The sequence below is a fragment of the Oncorhynchus tshawytscha genome, linkage group LG13 (genome assembly GCF_018296145.1).
Source record: "Oncorhynchus tshawytscha isolate Ot180627B linkage group LG13, Otsh_v2.0, whole genome shotgun sequence".
Lineage (NCBI taxonomy): Eukaryota > Metazoa > Chordata > Actinopteri > Salmoniformes > Salmonidae > Oncorhynchus > Oncorhynchus tshawytscha.
The window spans coordinates 83,517,087-83,534,876 of NC_056441.1; the positions used below are offsets into that span (position 1 = coordinate 83,517,087).

General features: G+C 44.9%; 1 protein-coding gene across 3 annotated transcripts in view; it reads right to left on the reverse strand.

Annotated features, from left to right (window-relative positions):
• Window positions 1–680: 680 nt before the first annotated feature.
• LOC112246361 (Golgi integral membrane protein 4) overlaps window positions 681–17,790 on the reverse strand; it is a 34,439-nt gene continuing 17,329 nt past the window's right edge. The window contains exons 4-16 of one of the 3 annotated variants that reach the window (XM_042296435.1): window positions 16,546–16,599; window positions 16,316–16,466; window positions 16,084–16,166; window positions 13,289–13,372; window positions 9,846–10,052; window positions 9,402–9,710; window positions 8,377–8,711; window positions 8,157–8,233; window positions 7,897–7,961; window positions 4,000–4,158; window positions 3,762–3,824; window positions 3,598–3,666; window positions 681–1,363 (exon numbers count right to left, since the gene is read on the reverse strand). In XM_042296435.1, coding sequence (XP_042152369.1) covers window positions 1,226–1,363; window positions 3,598–3,666; window positions 3,762–3,824; window positions 4,000–4,158; window positions 7,897–7,961; window positions 8,157–8,233; window positions 8,377–8,711; window positions 9,402–9,710; window positions 9,846–10,052; window positions 13,289–13,372; window positions 16,084–16,166; window positions 16,316–16,466; window positions 16,546–16,599 — 1,794 coding nt within the window. In that variant the 3' untranslated portion in view covers window positions 681–1,225. Of the gene's footprint in view, window positions 1,364–3,597; window positions 3,667–3,761; window positions 3,825–3,999; window positions 4,159–7,896; window positions 7,962–8,156; window positions 8,234–8,376; window positions 8,712–9,401; window positions 9,723–9,845; window positions 10,053–13,288; window positions 13,373–16,083; window positions 16,167–16,315; window positions 16,467–16,545; window positions 16,600–17,790 lie in introns of all 3 variants that reach the window. The other 2 variants (XM_042296434.1, XM_042296436.1) reach the window with 2 other exon arrangements.

Sequence of the window (17,790 nt, forward strand, 5' to 3'; positions counted from 1 at the left end):
GGCTACCTGTATATGACATGGTGTTGATATTTCTCTCTACACTAGATGGTTAAAAAAGAATTGGGGCAGGAAACCGAGGCTACTCAAGTGAGAAAACCTCTCCCAAATGTACAATCCCATTGGAAAATATAAAATGGATCTTTTGAAAATGTGAAAAAACATTTTTTTTTAAAAATGTATTTGGCGTATCCCCCGACGGCGTTGAACGTAATCCAGTTTGAGAATACCTGGTCTAGGAGACGCCTTGATGCATGTTCAACCACATTCTCTTTTTCTTGTTCCCAAATAAACATTGAGGCAGGTGGATGTATTTCTATACATTGTACAATTAGTGTTAACGGATAGGGGTGAAAGGTCAAGTGGATATTTGTGATTTAGATCCACGTCAACAGTCCGGGGTTCAAACTAAGATGATCAGAGAAACTACGAAAGGACTTTGTGATTTACTGGCAATGCTTAGCCAGGAACAAGAGGACAAGCAACGTGGGACAACCTGGCAACCCTAGACGAGCAACCTAGACAACCTGGACGAGCAACCTAGACCTGAGCAACCTAGACGAGCAACCTAGACGAGCAACCTAGAACCTGAGCAACGTAGACAAGCAACGTAGACAAGCAACGTAGACAAGCAACGTAGACAAGCAACGTAGACAAGCAAACAGAAGAATGAAAATGTTTTGTTGTTGTTTTTTTTACTATTATTGGCATCAATGACAGTGTAGGTTTCTCCTGCAGTAATGACAATTACTTTCGTAGAGCTTTGAGAACGTCGGGAAAAACATTTTCAACTCCACCCATAACGATCATCATATCTATAATAAATAAACAGAAGATTGGAAAGCAGGTCCTACTAAACATACATTGAGAGGAATTTGCTGTAAAAAACAAAAAAACAAAAACAGTAAATACAACTCTGTTAAAAACAAAATGTAAAAGCCTGACACTCAAATAGACAAACCTTCAATCTGGGCACAAACAAATAGCATACAGTAACATGACCTTCTCATGTCTGTCTGATGTGACTGGATGGACAGACAGACTGACAGACAGACTTATAGATTGTATTCCCAGTTCCAGTACAATAATTATGTTCAGAAGTTCATCAGTTCCAGTCCAACACAGAAGGGAATGCCAAGTGGGTGACTTAGAGAGAGACAATAGAGAGATCTGATTGGCTCCCAGTGATGGGGAAAGGCACTCTCATTGGTCAATGTCTCTATTCATCTCACATCTCCCTTCGATTGGGCCGCTTGTCCTGTCCAACCCCCACCTCTTCCTCGTAGTTCTCTTCCTCGTTGAGCTCCTCTTCCTTTCTGTGTTCTCCCTCTTTTCCTGCTGGGACCTCCTGGTCTTTCACTTCCTCCTGTAGCAGAACACACACATTCACCAGGTGGGTAAGACCATAGACAGGATGTGGAGTGGAGCAATGTTCTAGACTAGAGCAGCCTGATAGATATACATAACTCTAGGACCTGCCACCGACCTAACACTCTAGAGCAGCGAGATACATATACAGTGCCTTGCGAAAGTATTCGGCCCCCTTGAACTTTGCGACCTTTTGCCACATTTCAGGCTTCAAACATAAAGACATAAAACTGTATTTTTTGTGAAGAATCAACTACAAGTGGGACACAATCATGAAGTGGAACGACATTTATTGGATATTTCAAACTTTTTTAACAAATCAAAAACTGAAAAATTGGGCGTGCAAAATTATTCAGCCCCTTTACTTTCTGTGCAGCAAACTCTCTCCAGAAGTTCAGTGAGGATCTCTGAATGATCCAATGTTGACCTAAATGACTAATGATGATAAATACAATCCACCTGTGTGTAATCAAGTCTCTGTATAAATGCACCTGCACTGTGATAGTCTCAGAGGTCCGTTAAAAGCGCAGAGAGCATCATGAAGAACAAGGAACACACCAGGCAGGTCCGAGATACTGTTGTGAAGAAGTTTAAAGCCGGATTTGGAAACAAAAAGATTTCCCAAGCTTTAAACATCCCAAGGAGCACTGTGCAAGCGATAATATTGAAATGGAAGGAGTATCAGACCACTGCAAATCTACCAAGACCTGGCCGTCCCTCTAAACTTTCAGCTCATACAAGGAGAAGACTGATCAGAGATGCAGCCAAGAGGCCCATGATCACTCTGGATGAACTGCAGAGATCTACAGCTGAGGTGGGAGAGTCTGTCCATAGGACAACAATCAGTCGTATATTACACAAATCTGGCCTTTATGGAAGAGTGGCAAGAATAAAGCCATTTCTTAAAGATATCCATAAAAAGGAGATTTGTCTTCCAACAAGACAATGATCCAAAACATAAAGCAAAATCTACAATGGAATGGTTCAAAAATAAACATATCCAGGTGTTAGAATGGCCAAGTCAAAGTCCAGACCTGAATCCAATCGAGAATCTGTGGAAAGAACTGAAAACTGCTGTTCACAAATGCTCTCCATCCAACCTCACTGAGCTCGAGCTGTTTTGCAAGGAGGAATGGGAAAAAATTTCAGTCTCTCGATGTGCAAAACTGATAGAGACATACCCCAAGCGACTTACAGCTGTAATCGCAGCAAAAGGTGGCGCTACAAAGTATTAACTTAAGGGGGCTGAATCATTTTGCACGCCCAATTTTTCAGTTTTTGATTTGTTAAAAAAGTTTGAAATATCCAATAAATGTCGTTCCACTTCATGATTGTGTCCCACTTGTTGTTGATTCTTCTCAAAAAAAATACAGTTTTATATCTTTATGTTTGAAGCCTGAAATGTGGCAAAAGGTCGCAAAGTTCAAGGGGGCCGAATACTTTCGCAAGGCACTGTACATAACTCTAGAACCTGCCACCGACCTAACACTCTAGAGCAGCCTGATACATAACTCTAGGACCTGCCACTGACCTAACACTCTAGAGCAGCCTGATACATAACTCTAGGACCTGCCACTGACCTAACACTCTAGAGCAGCCTGATACATATACATAACTCTAGGACCTGCCACCGACCTAACACTCTAGAGCAGCAAGGTGAGAACCAGAAAAACAGGCGGATCATTCTAGAACATTGTGGTGGAACAGTGACAGACTGACCATGTTGGAGCAGTGTCAGATCATTCACTAGTGTTTAGATGGGTGAATGGAGAGTACACACACACACACACGGGGGGGTAACTAGACATGGGGCATGTGCACACACCCAACCAACACACGACTACGCTGAGAGAGTCTGAAGGTTTATCTACAGGTCCCTGCTCTGGGACTATGCTGAGAGAGTGAAGGTTTATCTACAGGTCCCTGATCTGGGACTATGCTGAGAGAGTGAAGGTTTATCTACAGGTCCCTGCTCTGGGACTATGCTGAGAGAGTGAAGGTTTATCTACAGGTCCCTGCTCTGGGACTATGCTGAGAGAGTGAAGGTTTATCTACAGGTCCCTGCCCTGGGACTATGCTGAGAGAGTGAAGGTTTATCTACAGGTCCCTGCCCTGGGACTATGCTGAGAGAGTCTGAAGGTTTATCTACAGGTCCCTGCCCTGGGACAAACCCACGGCTGTTTTCTCACTCATGGTTCCACGTACAATATTCCATAGTGTTCCTAGACTCACGTGTTCTCCTTTCTCCTCGTTGTATGGCTCCTCCTCAGTCTTCTGCCCCCCGGCCAAATCCTCCTGCACCTAACAGGATTAACCACCATCAGACCATGTCTTCTTCCTCCCCCTGTTTGAACCTCTGTGTGTGTGTGTGTGTGTGTGTGTGTGTGTGTGTGTACCTCGTCCTCCTCCGGATACTGGTCATCCAGGTTGTCTTCCTGCTGGTCGGGGTTTACCGCCATCTGCAAACACAGAAACCATGACAACTGTTACCATGGCAAAGTCACCGAAACAACTTTTACCTGTTGCTTGTACCAGAGCCTAAGTTTGTCATCCTGGTATATCTCTGACTACTTCTGTTGTCTCCTTACTTCCTTTCCCTCTCTTCTCTCCTCCCTCCCTCCCTCCTTCTCTCACCACCAGTTCCTCATCTATGGCTGGGTGATTGGGGTTGAGATGTATGTCTGCCTCCTCTTCCTCCCTGTGCTGAAGATGCTGCTCCTCTGCCACATCAAACTCATCCTCCCCCTGGTTATTAGGGTCATCCTCTGGGTCCACCTCCCCCTCTACTGCCCCCTGCAGGACGGGAGGGATGGAGAGCGACAGATTGTCAGTGTGTGTGAAACTGTGCATATCACAGTTCAGATTGGGGTGGGTTTCTCTGCTCTACTATCTATGAAAGCACACACACACACGGAAAGAACACTAGACCAATACCCAAGAGGCTGTGGCTAGGGTTGAGGCTGATGTTTGTGTCAGGCAGGGAGAGAGAGAGAGAGAGTAGGGGTTGAGGCTGATGTTTGTGTCAGGCAGGGAGAGAGAGAGAGAGAGAGTAGGGGTTGAGGCTGATGTTTGTGTCAGGCAGGGAGAGAGAGAGAGAGAGAGAGAGTAGGGGTTGAGGCTGATGTTTGTGTCAGGCAGGGAGAGAGAGAGAGAGAGAGAGAGAGAGTAGGGGTTGAGGCTGATGTTTGTGTCAGGCAGGGAGAGAGAGAGAGAGAGAGTAGGGGTTGAGGCTGATGTTTGTGTCAGGCAGGGAGAGAGAGAGAGAGAGAGTAGGGGTTGAGGCTGATGTTTGTGTCAGGCAGGGAGAGAGAGAGAGAGAGAGAGAGTAGGGGTTGAGGCTGATGTTTGTGTCAGGCAGGGAGAGAGAGAGAGAGAGAGAGAGTAGGGGTTGAGGCTGATGTTTGTGTCAGGCAGGGAGAGAGAGAGAGAGAGAGAGTAGGGGTTGAGGCTGATGTTTGTGTCAGGCAGGGAGAGAGAGAGAGAGAGAGAGAGTAGGGGTTGAGGCTGATGTTTGTGTCAGGCAGGGAGAGAGAGAGAGAGAGAGAGAGTAGGGGTTGAGGCTGATGTTTGTGTCAGGCAGGGAGGCAGAGAGAGAGAGAGAGAGAGAGTAGGGGTTGAGGCTGATGTTTGTGTCAGGCAGGGAGAGAGAGAGAGAGAGAGAGAGAGAGAGTAGGGGTTGAGGCTGATGTTTGTGTCAGGCAGGGAGAGAGAGAGAGAGAGAGAGAGAGAGAGAGGGGTTGAGGCTGATGTTTGTGTCAGGCAGGGAGAGAGAGAGAGAGAGAGAGAGGGGTTGAGGCTGATGTTTGTGTCAGGCAGGGAGAGAGAGAGAGAGAGAGAGTAGGGGTTGAGGCTGATGTTTGTGTCAGGCAGGGAGAGAGAGAGAGAGAGAGAGAGAGAGAGTAGGGGTTGAGGCTGATGTTTGTGTCAGGCAGGGAGAGAGAGAGAGAGAGAGAGAGAGTAGGGGTTGAGGCTGATGTTTGTGTCAGGCAGGGAGAGAGAGAGAGAGAGAGAGAGAGAGAGGGGGTTGAGGCTGATGTTTGTGTCAGGCAGGGAGAGAGAGAGAGAGAGAGAGAGGGGGTTGAGGCTGATGTTTGTGTCAGGCAGGGAGAGAGAGAGAGAGAGAGTAGGGGTTGAGGCTGATGTTTGTGTCAGGCAGGGAGAGAGAGAGAGAGAGAGAGAGAGTAGGGGTTGAGGCTGATGTTTGTGTTCAGGCAGGGAGAGAGAGAGAGAGAGAGAGAGTAGGGGTTGAGGCTGATGTTTGTGTCAGGCAGGGAGAGAGAGAGAGAGAGAGAGGGGGTTGAGGCTGATGTTTGTGTCAGGCAGGGAGAGAGAGAGAGAGAGAGTAGGGGGTTGAGGCTGATGTTTGTGTCAGGCAGGGAGAGAGAGAGAGAGAGAGAGTAGGGGTTGAGGCTGATGTTTGTGTCAGGCAGGGAGAGAGAGAGAGAGAGAGAGAGAGAGAGAGTAGGGGTTGAGGCTGATGTTTGTGTCAGGCAGGGAGAGAGAGAGAGAGAGAGAGAGTAGGGGTTGAGGCTGATGTTTGTGTCAGGCAGGGAGAGAGAGAGAGAGAGAGAGAGAGAGAGAGTAGGGGTTGAGGCTGATGTTTGTGTCAGGCAGGGAAGGAGAGAGTAGGGGTTGAGGCTGATGTTTGTGTCAGGCAGGGAGAGAGAGAGAGAGAGAGAGTAGGGGTTGAGGCTGATGTTTGTGTCAGGCAGGGAGAGAGAGAGAGAGAGAGTAGGGGTTGAGGCTGATGTTTGTGTCAGGCAGGGAGAGAGAGAGAGAGAGAGAGAGAGAGTAGGGGTTGAGGCTGATGTTTGTGTCAGGCAGGGAGAGAGAGAGAGAGAGAGAGTAGGGGTTGAGGCTGATGTTTGTGTCAGGCAGGGAGAGAGAGAGAGAGAGAGAGAGAGAGAGAGTAGGGGTTGAGGCTGATGTTTGTGTCAGGCAGGGAGAGAGAGAGAGAGAGAGAGAGAGAGAGTAGGGGTTGAGGCTGATGTTTGTGTCAGGCAGGGAGAGAGAGAGAGAGAGAGAGTAGGGGTTGAGGCTGATGTTTGTGTCAGGCAGGGAGAGAGAGAGAGAGTAGGGGTTGAGGCTGATGTTTGTGTCAGGCAGGGAGAGAGAGAGAGAGAGTAGGGGTTGAGGCTGATGTTTGTGTTCAGGCAGGGAGAGAGAGAGAGAGAGTAGGGGTTGAGGCTGATGTTTGTGTCAGGCAGGGAGAGAGAGAGAGAGAGAGAGTAGGGGTTGAGGCTGATGTTTGTGTCAGGCAGGGAGAGAGAGAGAGAGAGAGGGGGGTTGAGGCTGATGTTTGTGTCAGGCAGGGAGAGAGAGAGAGAGAGAGAGTAGGGGTTGAGGCTGATGTTTGTGTCAGGCAGGGAGAGAGAGAGAGAGAGAGAGAGAGAGAGAGAGTAGGGGTTGAGGCTGATGTTTGTGTCAGGCAGGGAGAGAGAGAGAGAGAGAGAGAGAGAGTAGGGGTTGAGGCTGATGTTTGTGTCAGGCAGGGAGAGAGAGAGAGAGAGAGAGAGAGAGAGAGTAGGGGTTGAGGCTGATGTTTGTGTCAGGCAGGGAAGGAGAGAGTAGGGGTTGAGGCTGATGTTTGTGTCAGGCAGGAGAGAGAGAGAGAGAGAGAGTAGGGGTTGAGGCTGATGTTTGTGTCAGGCAGGGAGAGAGAGAGAGAGAGAGAGAGAGAGAGTAGGGGTTGAGGCTGATGTTTGTGTCAGGCAGGGAGAGAGAGAGAGAGAGAGAGTAGGGGTTGAGGCTGATGTTTGTGTCAGGCAGGGAGAGAGAGAGAGAGAGAGAGTAGGGGTTGAGGCTGATGTTTGTGTCAGGCAGGGAGAGAGAGAGAGAGAGAGAGTAGGGGTTGAGGCTGATGTTTGTGTCAGGCAGGGAGAGAGAGAGAGAGAGAGAGTAGGGGTTGAGGCTGATGTTTGTGTCAGGCAGGGAAGGAGAGAGTAGGGGTTGAGGCTGATGTTTGTGTCAGGCAGGGAGAGAGAGAGAGAGAGTAGGGGTTGAGGCTGATGTTTGTGTCAGGCAGGGAGAGAGAGAGAGAGAGTAGGGGTTGAGCTGATGTTTGTGTCAGGCAGGGAAGGAGAGAGTAGGGGTTGAGCTGATGTTTGTGTCAGGCAGGGAAGGAGAGAGAAAGGGTTGATGCTGATGTTTGTGTCAGGCAGGGAAGGAGAGAGTAGGGGTTGACGCTGATGTTTGTGTCAGGCAGGGAAGGAGAGCCCTCCAGTGCCAACAGATCCTCCATAATTCACTACATCACTAACTACGGCTTTAGGACTCCTTAGAAAGACATGTACCGAGTCAACTGAGTCAACTAATGTCAATTCAATCATTTAACTTTAAAGGCGTAGAACATGTTTGAACATGATAGTATCAAGTTTGAATATGATTCATAAATGTAATAAAAACATGTAAAATAATAAATAACAGAGTGAAAACGACAGTTCAAACTGGGGTCAGATTCACCTCAGACCATGTGACAGTCATTGAAATCAGTGGTTGATAGAGACTGGTACATTTAAATATCTGTCTGACCTGTCGCTGTGGTACTCGGTGGTCCTCTTCCTCTTGGTTCTCCTTCTCCAAGTGGGTGTCCCTCTCTGTACACACAGTAAACCAACAGTGAGTCAGATAACAGCCAGGGTAAGTATGTCAATACAATCACAATTACTCAGTCAAAAATGCAGAGAGGAAAAAAAACAAAAACTAATTTTTTCTAAATGTCAATAGCAGTCTCCTTCTTTAAAAATGGTTCCAGAATCCAGACAGAACATTTTGTGACTTGATCATCTCACCTTCGTCATCATCAATATGAGGTTCTTCATCACCCTGGACGATGTCATTGTTTGTGTTCTCATAGTCACTCTTCTTCCTGAACAATATAACATATTGTAACATTATTCCATATGGGGTCAAATTCTTTTCACTAAGTAATTGATTAATTGTATTGAATTTAACTAAATACCTCTTCGTGATCTCTACATAACATTTGACCCCTGCCCCTTGCCCTCTGACCTGAGTTGCTCCTCCTTTAGTAGCTGTTCCCGACGGGCCTCCTCTTGATGCTGGTGCTGTTCCTCTCTCTCGTGCTGAGCTCGCAGACGCATCTCTCTCTCCCTCTGCACGCTCATTTTCTGGGCCTGGAGGGCCTCCTGGCGCAGCTGGAGCTCCCTCGTCCTCTGGGCCTGCAGGGCCTCCTGGCGCAGCTGGAGCTCCCTCGTCCTCTGGGCCCGCTCAGCCTCCAGGCGCTGCTGCACCTGCTGCTGCTCGTAGGCAGACTTCACACGCTCCACCTGGGCCTCCTGCTGGAGGTGGGTCTCAGGGACGAGATGGATGTCACTTTGTGGATCCTGGGGAAACCAGACAGGCAATGAGACAACATGCTGTTCTAAAGATATTGTATTAAGGAGTACATTGGTGTGAAGTACTTAAGTAAAAATACTTTAAAGTACAACGTAAGTCATTTTTTGGGGTATCTGCACATTAATAATAATATTTGACAACTTTTACTTCACTGCATTCCAAAAGAAAATGTACTTTTTACTCCATACATTTTTCCTGACACCCGAAAGTTCTCGTTACATTTTGAATGCTTAGCAGGACAGAACATGGTCCACTTCACACACTTCCCTGGGCATCCCTACTGCCTCTGATCTGGTGGACTCACTAAGCACAAATGCTTCATTTGTAAATTATGTCTCAGTGTTGGAGTGTGCCCCTAGCTATCCGTACATTAAAAAATAAAAATAAAAAACACGAAAATTGTGTTTACTGGTTCGCTTAATGTAAGTCATTAGAAATTATTCACACTTTTGCTTTTTATTTTTGATACTTAATTACATTTACTTTTGATATTTAAGTATATTCAAAACCAAACACTTTTAGACTTTTACTCAAGTTGTATTTTACTGGGTGACTTTCACTTGAGTCATTTTCTATGAAGGTATCTTAATGGGGGTACTTTTCCCACCACTGAGCAGTACTAGCGTGGTTCTAAAGACCTTGTATTAAGCAGTTCTAAGTGTCTAACTAGTTCTTACCTGTTGTGGTTGGCGTCTCTGACGGTTCAGAGCGTTGTTGTCTGGCTGGTCGTGTTCTGCCTCCAACCCCTCGTCCTCCTGTGGTTGTTCAGATTCCTCCTCCAGCTTCTGAGGCTGCCCCGCCTGCTCCATCTCTTCTTCTGCCAGCTCTCTCCTCCTCTCCGCCTCCCCCTCCGCCAGCTCTCTCCTCCTCTCTGCCTCCCCCAGCTCTCTACTCCTCTCTGCCTCCCCCTCAGTCTCTCCATATCCCTCTTTCTCCTTCTCTGCATGGTGGGACCCGGCAGGCTGAGACTGGAACTCTGGCTCCTCCTGCAGATGCAACTGGTTAGTAAAATAACAGAGCGGGTTAGAGGGGATGAGAGAGTGTGTGTGTGTGTGTGACAATGTGTCACAAAATAACATGACAGATTGAAGGATGTGGCAAAAAAGAGCAGCCTCCTCTACCTTAGACTGTGTGTCCCCATGGTCTTCCTCATGGGTGTGTGCTTCTATGTGGGGCTCAGCCAATAAGGCAGCTGGATGTGGTAGGGGTGGGCCCTGTTCATGGGCCTTGACCAACCCCGCCTGTTGGTGGGCGGGGTTTTGACCATGTCGAAGGCTGGGCATTCTGATCAGGGTCTCTTTGAGATTCTTAAATTCATCTACCTGGACCTGAGGAAACACCATCAGACAACCTTAAGTCAACTATTAAATAACCATAAGGAAACAGTGAGGTCAGGACATGCAAACAACATTAAGTCAGATTTATTGAAGGGCACTTGCATGAGCAAAGGTTAGCTGAAGGTTAGAAGAGCGTTAGGAGGCAGCCTCCTCAGAACCAGGAAGACAGCATCAAGGAAGCCAGAAGATCAGGGTCAAAGGTTGAGAAATGAGAAGTCCTCTTGCAAGGTAGACAGGCAGCAGACATGCAGAGGGACAGCCCACCTACAGAAGGCAAGACATCTGAGTGAAGGACCATTAGCCAGGCTACATCACCCCCCCCTTTCCTGATTTAAACGGTACAGTCCTTTCTGCCCCTTGTCCAGCAAATGGACTGGACTAGTTAAATAACCCATTTATCAAACATTGCTTTTCTGACAGAAAGCTGTAGAATTATTACATTCTTTCCCTCTCACTCTCTTTCTCTCGCTCCAAATCGACCCATTATATTTTTACCCGCTTGATTAGCTTAAAAGAACGCTTTTGATGTGCCGCTCAAGCTCAGACACCCCTTAGTGAACCAACCCACCCGATGCCCGTCCTCCCGCTGCCCAGACCCACACAGACCCACCAAGAGTCACGCCTTCCTGTCTTTCACCAGGATCGTCCCTAGATATCATGTTAGAAACCAGGATCGTTCCTAGATATCATGTTAGAAACCAGGATCGTCCCTAGATATCATGTTAGAAACCAACCAGGATCGTCCCCAGATATCATGTTAGAAACCAGGATCGTCCCTAGATATCATGTTAGAAACCAGGATCGTTCCTAGATATCATGTTAGAAACCAACCAGGATCGTCCCTAGATATCATGTTAGAAACCAACCAGGATCGTCCCTAGATATCATGTTAGAAACCAACCAGGATAGTCCCTAGATATAATGTTAAAAACCAGGATCGTCCCTAGATATCATGTTAGAAACCAACCAGGATCGTCCCTAGATATCATGTTATAAACCAACCAGGATCGTCCCTAGATATCATGTTATAAACCAACCAGGATCGTCCCTAGATATCATGTTAAACCAACCAAACCATGTTAGAAACCAGGATCGTCCCTAGATATCATGTTAGAAACCAACCAGGATCGTCCCTAGATATCATGTTATAAACCAACCAGGATCGTCCCTAGATATCATGTTATAAACCAACCAGGATCGTCCCTAGAAATCATGTTATAAACCAACCAGGATCGTCCCTAGAAATCATGTTATAAACCAACCAGGATCGTCCCTAGATATCATGTTAGAAACCAACCACGATCGTCCCTAGATATCATGTTAGAAACCAACCACGATCGTCCCTAGATATCATGTTAGAAACCAACCACGATCGTCCCTAGATATGTTAGAAACCAACCACGATCGTCCCTAGATATCATGTTAGAAACCAGGATAGTCCCTAGATATCATGTTAAAAACCAGGATAGTCCCTAGATATCATCTTAAAAACCAGGATAGTCCCTAGATATCATGTTAGAAACCAACCAGGATCGTCCCTAGATATCATGTTAAAAGCCAGGATAGTCCCTAGATATCATGTTAGAAACAAACCAGGATCGTCCCTAGATATCATGCTAGAACCCAACCAGGATCGTCCCTAGATATCATGTTAAAAACCAGGATCGTCCCTAGATATCATGTTAGAAACCAGGATCGTCCCTAGATATCATGTTAGAAACCAGGATAGTCTCTAGATATCATGTTAGAAACCAACCAGGATCGTCCCTAGATATCATGTTAGAAACCAACCAGGATCGTCCCTAGATATCATGTTAGAAACCAACCAGGATCGTCCCTAGATATCATGTTAGAAACCAACCAGGATAGTCCCTAGATATAATGTTAAAAACCAGGATCGTCCCTAGATATCATGTTATAAACCAACCAGGATCGTCCCTAGATATCATGTTATAAACCAACCAGGATCGTCCCTAGATATCATGTTATAAACCAACCAGGATCGTCCCTAGATATCATGTTAGAAACCAACCAGGATCGTCCCTAGATATCATGTTAGAAACCAACCAGGATCGTCCCTAGATATCATGTTAGAAACCAACCAGGATCGTCCCTAGATATCATGTTATAAACCAACCAGGATCGTCCCTAGATATCATGTTATAAACCAACCAGGATCGTCCCTAGAAATCATGTTATAAACCAACCAGGATCGTCCCTAGAAATCATGTTATAAACCAACCAGGATCGTCCCTAGATATCATGTTAGAAACCAACCAGGATCGTCCCTAGATATCATGTTAGAAACCAACCAGGATCGTCCCTAGATATCATGTTAGAAACCAACCACGATCGTCCCTAGATATCATGTTAGAAACCAACCACGATCGTCCCTAGATATGTTAGAAACCAACCACGATCGTCCCTAGATATCATGTTAGAAACCAGGATAGTCCCTAGATATCATGTTAAAAACCAGGATAGTCCCTAGATATCATGTTAAAAACCAGGATAGTCCCTAGATATCATGTTAGAAACCAACCAGGATCGTCCCTAGATATCATGTTAAAAACCAGGATAGTCCCTAGATATCATGTTAAAAACCAGGATCGTCCCTAGATATCATGTTAAAAACCAGGAACGTCCCTAGATATCATGTTAAAAACCAACCAGGATCGTCCCTAGATATCATGCTAGAAACCAAGCAGGATCGTCCCTAGATATCATGCTAGAAACCAACCAGGATCGTCCCTAGATATCATGTTAGAAACCAGGATCGTCCCTAGATATCATGCTAGAAACCAAGCAGGATCGTCCCTAGATATCATGCTAGAAACCAACCAGGATCGTCCCTAGATATCATGTTAGAAACCAGGATCGTCCCTAGATATCATGTTAGAAACCAGGATCGTCCCTAGATATCATGTTAAAAACCAACCAGGATCGTCCCTAGATATCATGTTAGAAACCAACCAGGATCGTCCCTAGATATCATGTTAGAAACCAACCAGGATCGTCCCTAGATATCATGTTAGAAACCAACCAGGATCGTCCCCAGATATCATGTTAGAAACCAGGATAGTCCCCAGATATCATGTTAGAAACCAGGATAGTCCCCAGATATCATGTTAGAAACCAGGATAGTCCCCAGATATGTTAGAAACCAGGATAGTCCCCAGATATGTTAGAAAGAACCATCATATCCCCACAGAGTAGTGTCCACCTACCTGAGCTGCGGCCAGCGCACTCTTGTGGTCCTCTAGCGTCAGTGCAAGCTGATCATGGGCAGCCTTCAAGTCCTTATGTACTATCTGTAATAATAATAATAAAATATAATACATAACATGGTCATGCATCCTCCTAGCTATCCAGTGGCCTTAAGATAGATATAAAATATGGAAAGAGTTATGTTTTTTTTACATAAACAATTCGAGGTTGGCCAAGCTCTGTGGTTACCAGTAGGGCTGAATAACAAGTTCTTTTTGAAGTCGGTTTGGTTTAGGTTCGATTAAAAAATAATCTGGGTTTTTGATAAATTTTTTAAACATTAAATGCATTTTTAAATGAACGAAATAACAATAATTTGAGATTTTTAACAAAAATTCCAAAGCCAAAAATAGTGAACATTCAATTACCAAAACATTAAAAATATTCCATTGTCTCTGTCAGGTCCACATTTGGTAGACATTGTCATGACTGTCCTGTGAGAATCCAAATTGGTCAGATCAGGTTTGCAATGAATAACTTCAACCAGACCCCCAGAACTAGGGGGGGATTAACAACTCATTGCCTGTTGTAAATCAAGGACAGAACAATCAGCTCTCCTTCTCCAATGTTCACCAGAGGAATGAATTGTCTTCACGCTGAAACTCGAACACATTCTAAAGCGAACACTGGAACAATATTTGTAACATAGAAGGTGGGGAATGGTCAGGGCCAATCTATAGGACACTAATGTAATTTTGTGATGTCATTAAAAATGTTATACAGGAAATACTGTAACTTGGAAAGTATACCCACTACATGTATGAAGTGTCCATCCTATGCGTTGTGCATGCTATATGAAAAATGATGAGTGTTTTTGTTAAGAGAGGGATGTGATTTTAGGAGCCATAAGAGAGAATTGTTTTAACATAAACTTTGCACAGTGACAAGTCATGCCCGAGTGAGGTCAGAGAACGTCTCGCCTGACGGAACCCGTTCGAAGAAACTGTATGAAATGATGGGTTTAGAATTAACATATCATACCAGATAGACGAAGAGCTGCAGCTGCACGTTTAAAGTGGTTTGAACTCAACACGAGGTAGAGACGATAAACTCAGCTCGCGGACAATCACTGGTACGGTTGATTAGCGGTCCTAAATAAAGTATCTAGAATATCGAATTTTAGTGTAACCACTCTACTACCCTGCTCAAACCGTTGTATTACGCTACTCTTATCACCCCACTGGGAACCATCGACACGGCTGGCTAGCCTATCTTCAAAGAAGCATCTTCAGGAGCGAACGGAAGGAAAATCAACTCTGTAGTTCTGTTCAGGACGACAAGTCACCGGATGGCTACAGAGGACAACAGTAGACGACTTGTTGGAACCATTTTTGGAGAATCAGAGCCTTACAAGCATGCGGCGAAAAGGCCCAAACCCTTTTCCAAGGCGGCCCCTGTCGACAGAGAGAAACCAATACATTCATGATTTCTTACTCCAAGCAGGAGGCAGTTTGTGTGCAAAGTACAGGAGTACAATAAGTGAGAGTAGTTTCTAAATGTACCAACGTTAAGTGTCTTTGTCCCTCTCTCCCTCTCCATGTCTTTTGTAACAAGCAGCTGTCGTCAGTCCACTAGGGACCTGTTTTAACGTGTTAAGTGTGTGTTTTTCCTGTGTTAACATTTAATTAGCTAGTAAATAAATAATTAAACCAATTTGTGTAGTACAGAAATATAAGGTTTTTGCAGATGCAAAGAAGTTACAACGGTTCAGAATGATGATCTGATCCGAGATAATAATTAAGAAGGACTGTTATTAGATGTGATAGGTACCTATCTTTAAGAGTTTCATTTGGGAGATCGTAACTCTAATGAACCGCTCTAGTGGTGCCCCAAAATCCTAGTAAGTTAATTGTTACATGATTCATTGAAATCGGCTAACATTTAAACATATTTAGGTGATTAGATAAATAACAGTCTTCAGATTAATGTCAAGTCACGACAACATCAATAGTTGTGTATCAGTTGAGTTTATTACTTAGTTTTTATTTTGATTACTATTATTTCTCATTCCTTAAAGTCATAATCTCATCTCAGGCAGTAGCAGCCAGCCAGCCAGCCAGCCAGCCAGCCAGCCAGCCAGCCAGCCAGCCAGCATCACTCTTCTCGCCATACTTTAGTTATCCTATTCAGCTAGCCTGCCTAAGAATGCTGCAGAGTTATGACAAAATCATTTTACTAGTTATTCAAAATAGAGAAGGCATACTTTTGCGGACTGTCTATGTCCGTCATTGTGTTGTGTATCCGTGTATCCGTCCTGACATCTGTATGTACTTATGAAATGCTCATGTCTCCCCGCCCTAACAATGGGAGTCGTTGTCCCAAAGGTGAGAAGGCAGGAAACAAGCTTCGGTCCAAAATAAGTCAAACGCATTGGGATTATTTTGGACAAACTGTCGAGAGTGAAACCTCTCGCTTCGCCTCTTCCTCTCTGACCGGTGTCGCGAGCAGGAAAAAATAACGCTATCGATTATGGTTGTTGTTGTTAATTACGACTTTTCTGCGCCGAACTAGGTTGAATATTTGTTTACTGAAACGTTCAACTCCCTTCAGCCCAGCGTCCCATAGTTCTAAAGTTGAATTCTCTCGTGAATGATTTGATTTCTCTCCAGAGAAACGGCACATTTGACCCCAAGAAATTATAAATGTAATTCAAGTAATTGAACCGACGTCGGTCAATTTCTTGTTTAGTAACCCCCCACCCCCCAAAAAATATGAAAGATGGGTTAATCGCTCAGCACCAATTCCCAGTACTCACCCGTGCATCCTGCAATTGGACATGGATGTCCTGGTGAGCTTTCCTCAGCTGCCTATTCTCCTCTCGCAGATTATACACATTCTCTACAGTAATAACACAAACACCATGTACCATACTTATTACAAATCTTATTATACCATTGTATCGTGCATCAACTCCAAAACCGCTTAAAGTCAGGAGAGGGAGACAAAGGCATGCTAGTATTTACTCATGTCCTTGTGTGTGTCTGTACCTTTGAGTTTGGAGGCTTCAATCTCTTTGGTCTGCTGTAGTTTGTCGAAGCGGTCCTTGTGTTCGTCCAAGGCCTTGCCGTGGTCCTCTCCCTGAATCTGATGCTGCTCCTGCAGCTCATAGTGCTGCTTCTTTAGGTCCTCAAGCTGCTTCTAAAACAACAAGGACAGAGGATGGGTCAGTGTGTGTGTGTGTGTGCGTGTGCGTGTGCGTGTGTGTGCGTCTACTGACCTTCAGCATCTGGTGCTGCCCATGTAATGAGTTCAATCTGCTGCTGGAGTCCTGCTGTTTAACAAATGACAAACATTTACAACCCCTGTCTCCACTCCTCCTTTAATATCAACAACATTTACAATCCCTGTCTCCACTCCTCCTTTAATATCAACAACATTTACAACCCCTGTCTCCACTCCTCCTTTAATATCAACAACATTTACAATCCCTGTCTCCACTCCTCCTTTAATATCAACAACATTTACAATCCCTGTCTCCACTCCTCCTTTAATATCAACAACATTTACAATCCCTGTCTCCACTCCTCCTTTAATATCAACAACATTTACAATCCCTGTCTCCACTCCTCCTTTAATATCAACAACATTTACAATCCCTGTCTCCACTCCTCCTTTAATATCAACAACATTTACAACCCCTGTCTCCACTCCTCCTATAATATCAACAACATTTACAATCCCTGTCTCCACTCCTCCTTTAATATCAACAACATTTACAATCCCTGTCTCCACTCCTCCTTTAATATCAACAACATTTACAATCCCTGTCTCCACTCCTCCTTTAATATCAACAACATTTACAATCCCTGTCTCCACTCCTCCTTTAATATCAACAACATTTACAATCCCTGTCTCCACTCCTCCTTTAATATCAACAACATTTACAATCCCTGTCTCCACTCCTCCTTTAATATCAACAACATTTACAATCCCCGTCTCCACTCCTCCTTTAATATCAACAACATTTACAATCCCCATCTCCACTCCTCCTTTAATATCAACAACATTTACAACCCCTGTCTCCACTCCTCCTTTAATATCAACATGTACAATCCCTGTCTCCACTCCTCCTTTAATATCAACATTTACAATCCCGGTCTCCACTCCTCCTTTAATATCAACAACATTTACAACCCCTGTCTCCACTCCTCCTTTAATATCAACATGTACAACCCGTCTCCACTCCTCCTTTAATATCAACAACATTTACAACCCGTCTCCACTCCTCCTTTAATATCAACAACATTTACAATCCCTGTCTCCACTCCTCCTTTAATATCAACAACATGTACAATCCCTGTCTCCACTCCTCCTTTAATATCAACAACATGTACAATCCCTGTCTCCACTCCTCCTATAATATCAACAACATTTACAATCCCTGTCTCCACTCCTCCTTTAATATCAACATGTACAATCCCTGTCTCCACTCCTCCTTTAATATCAACATGTACAATCCCCG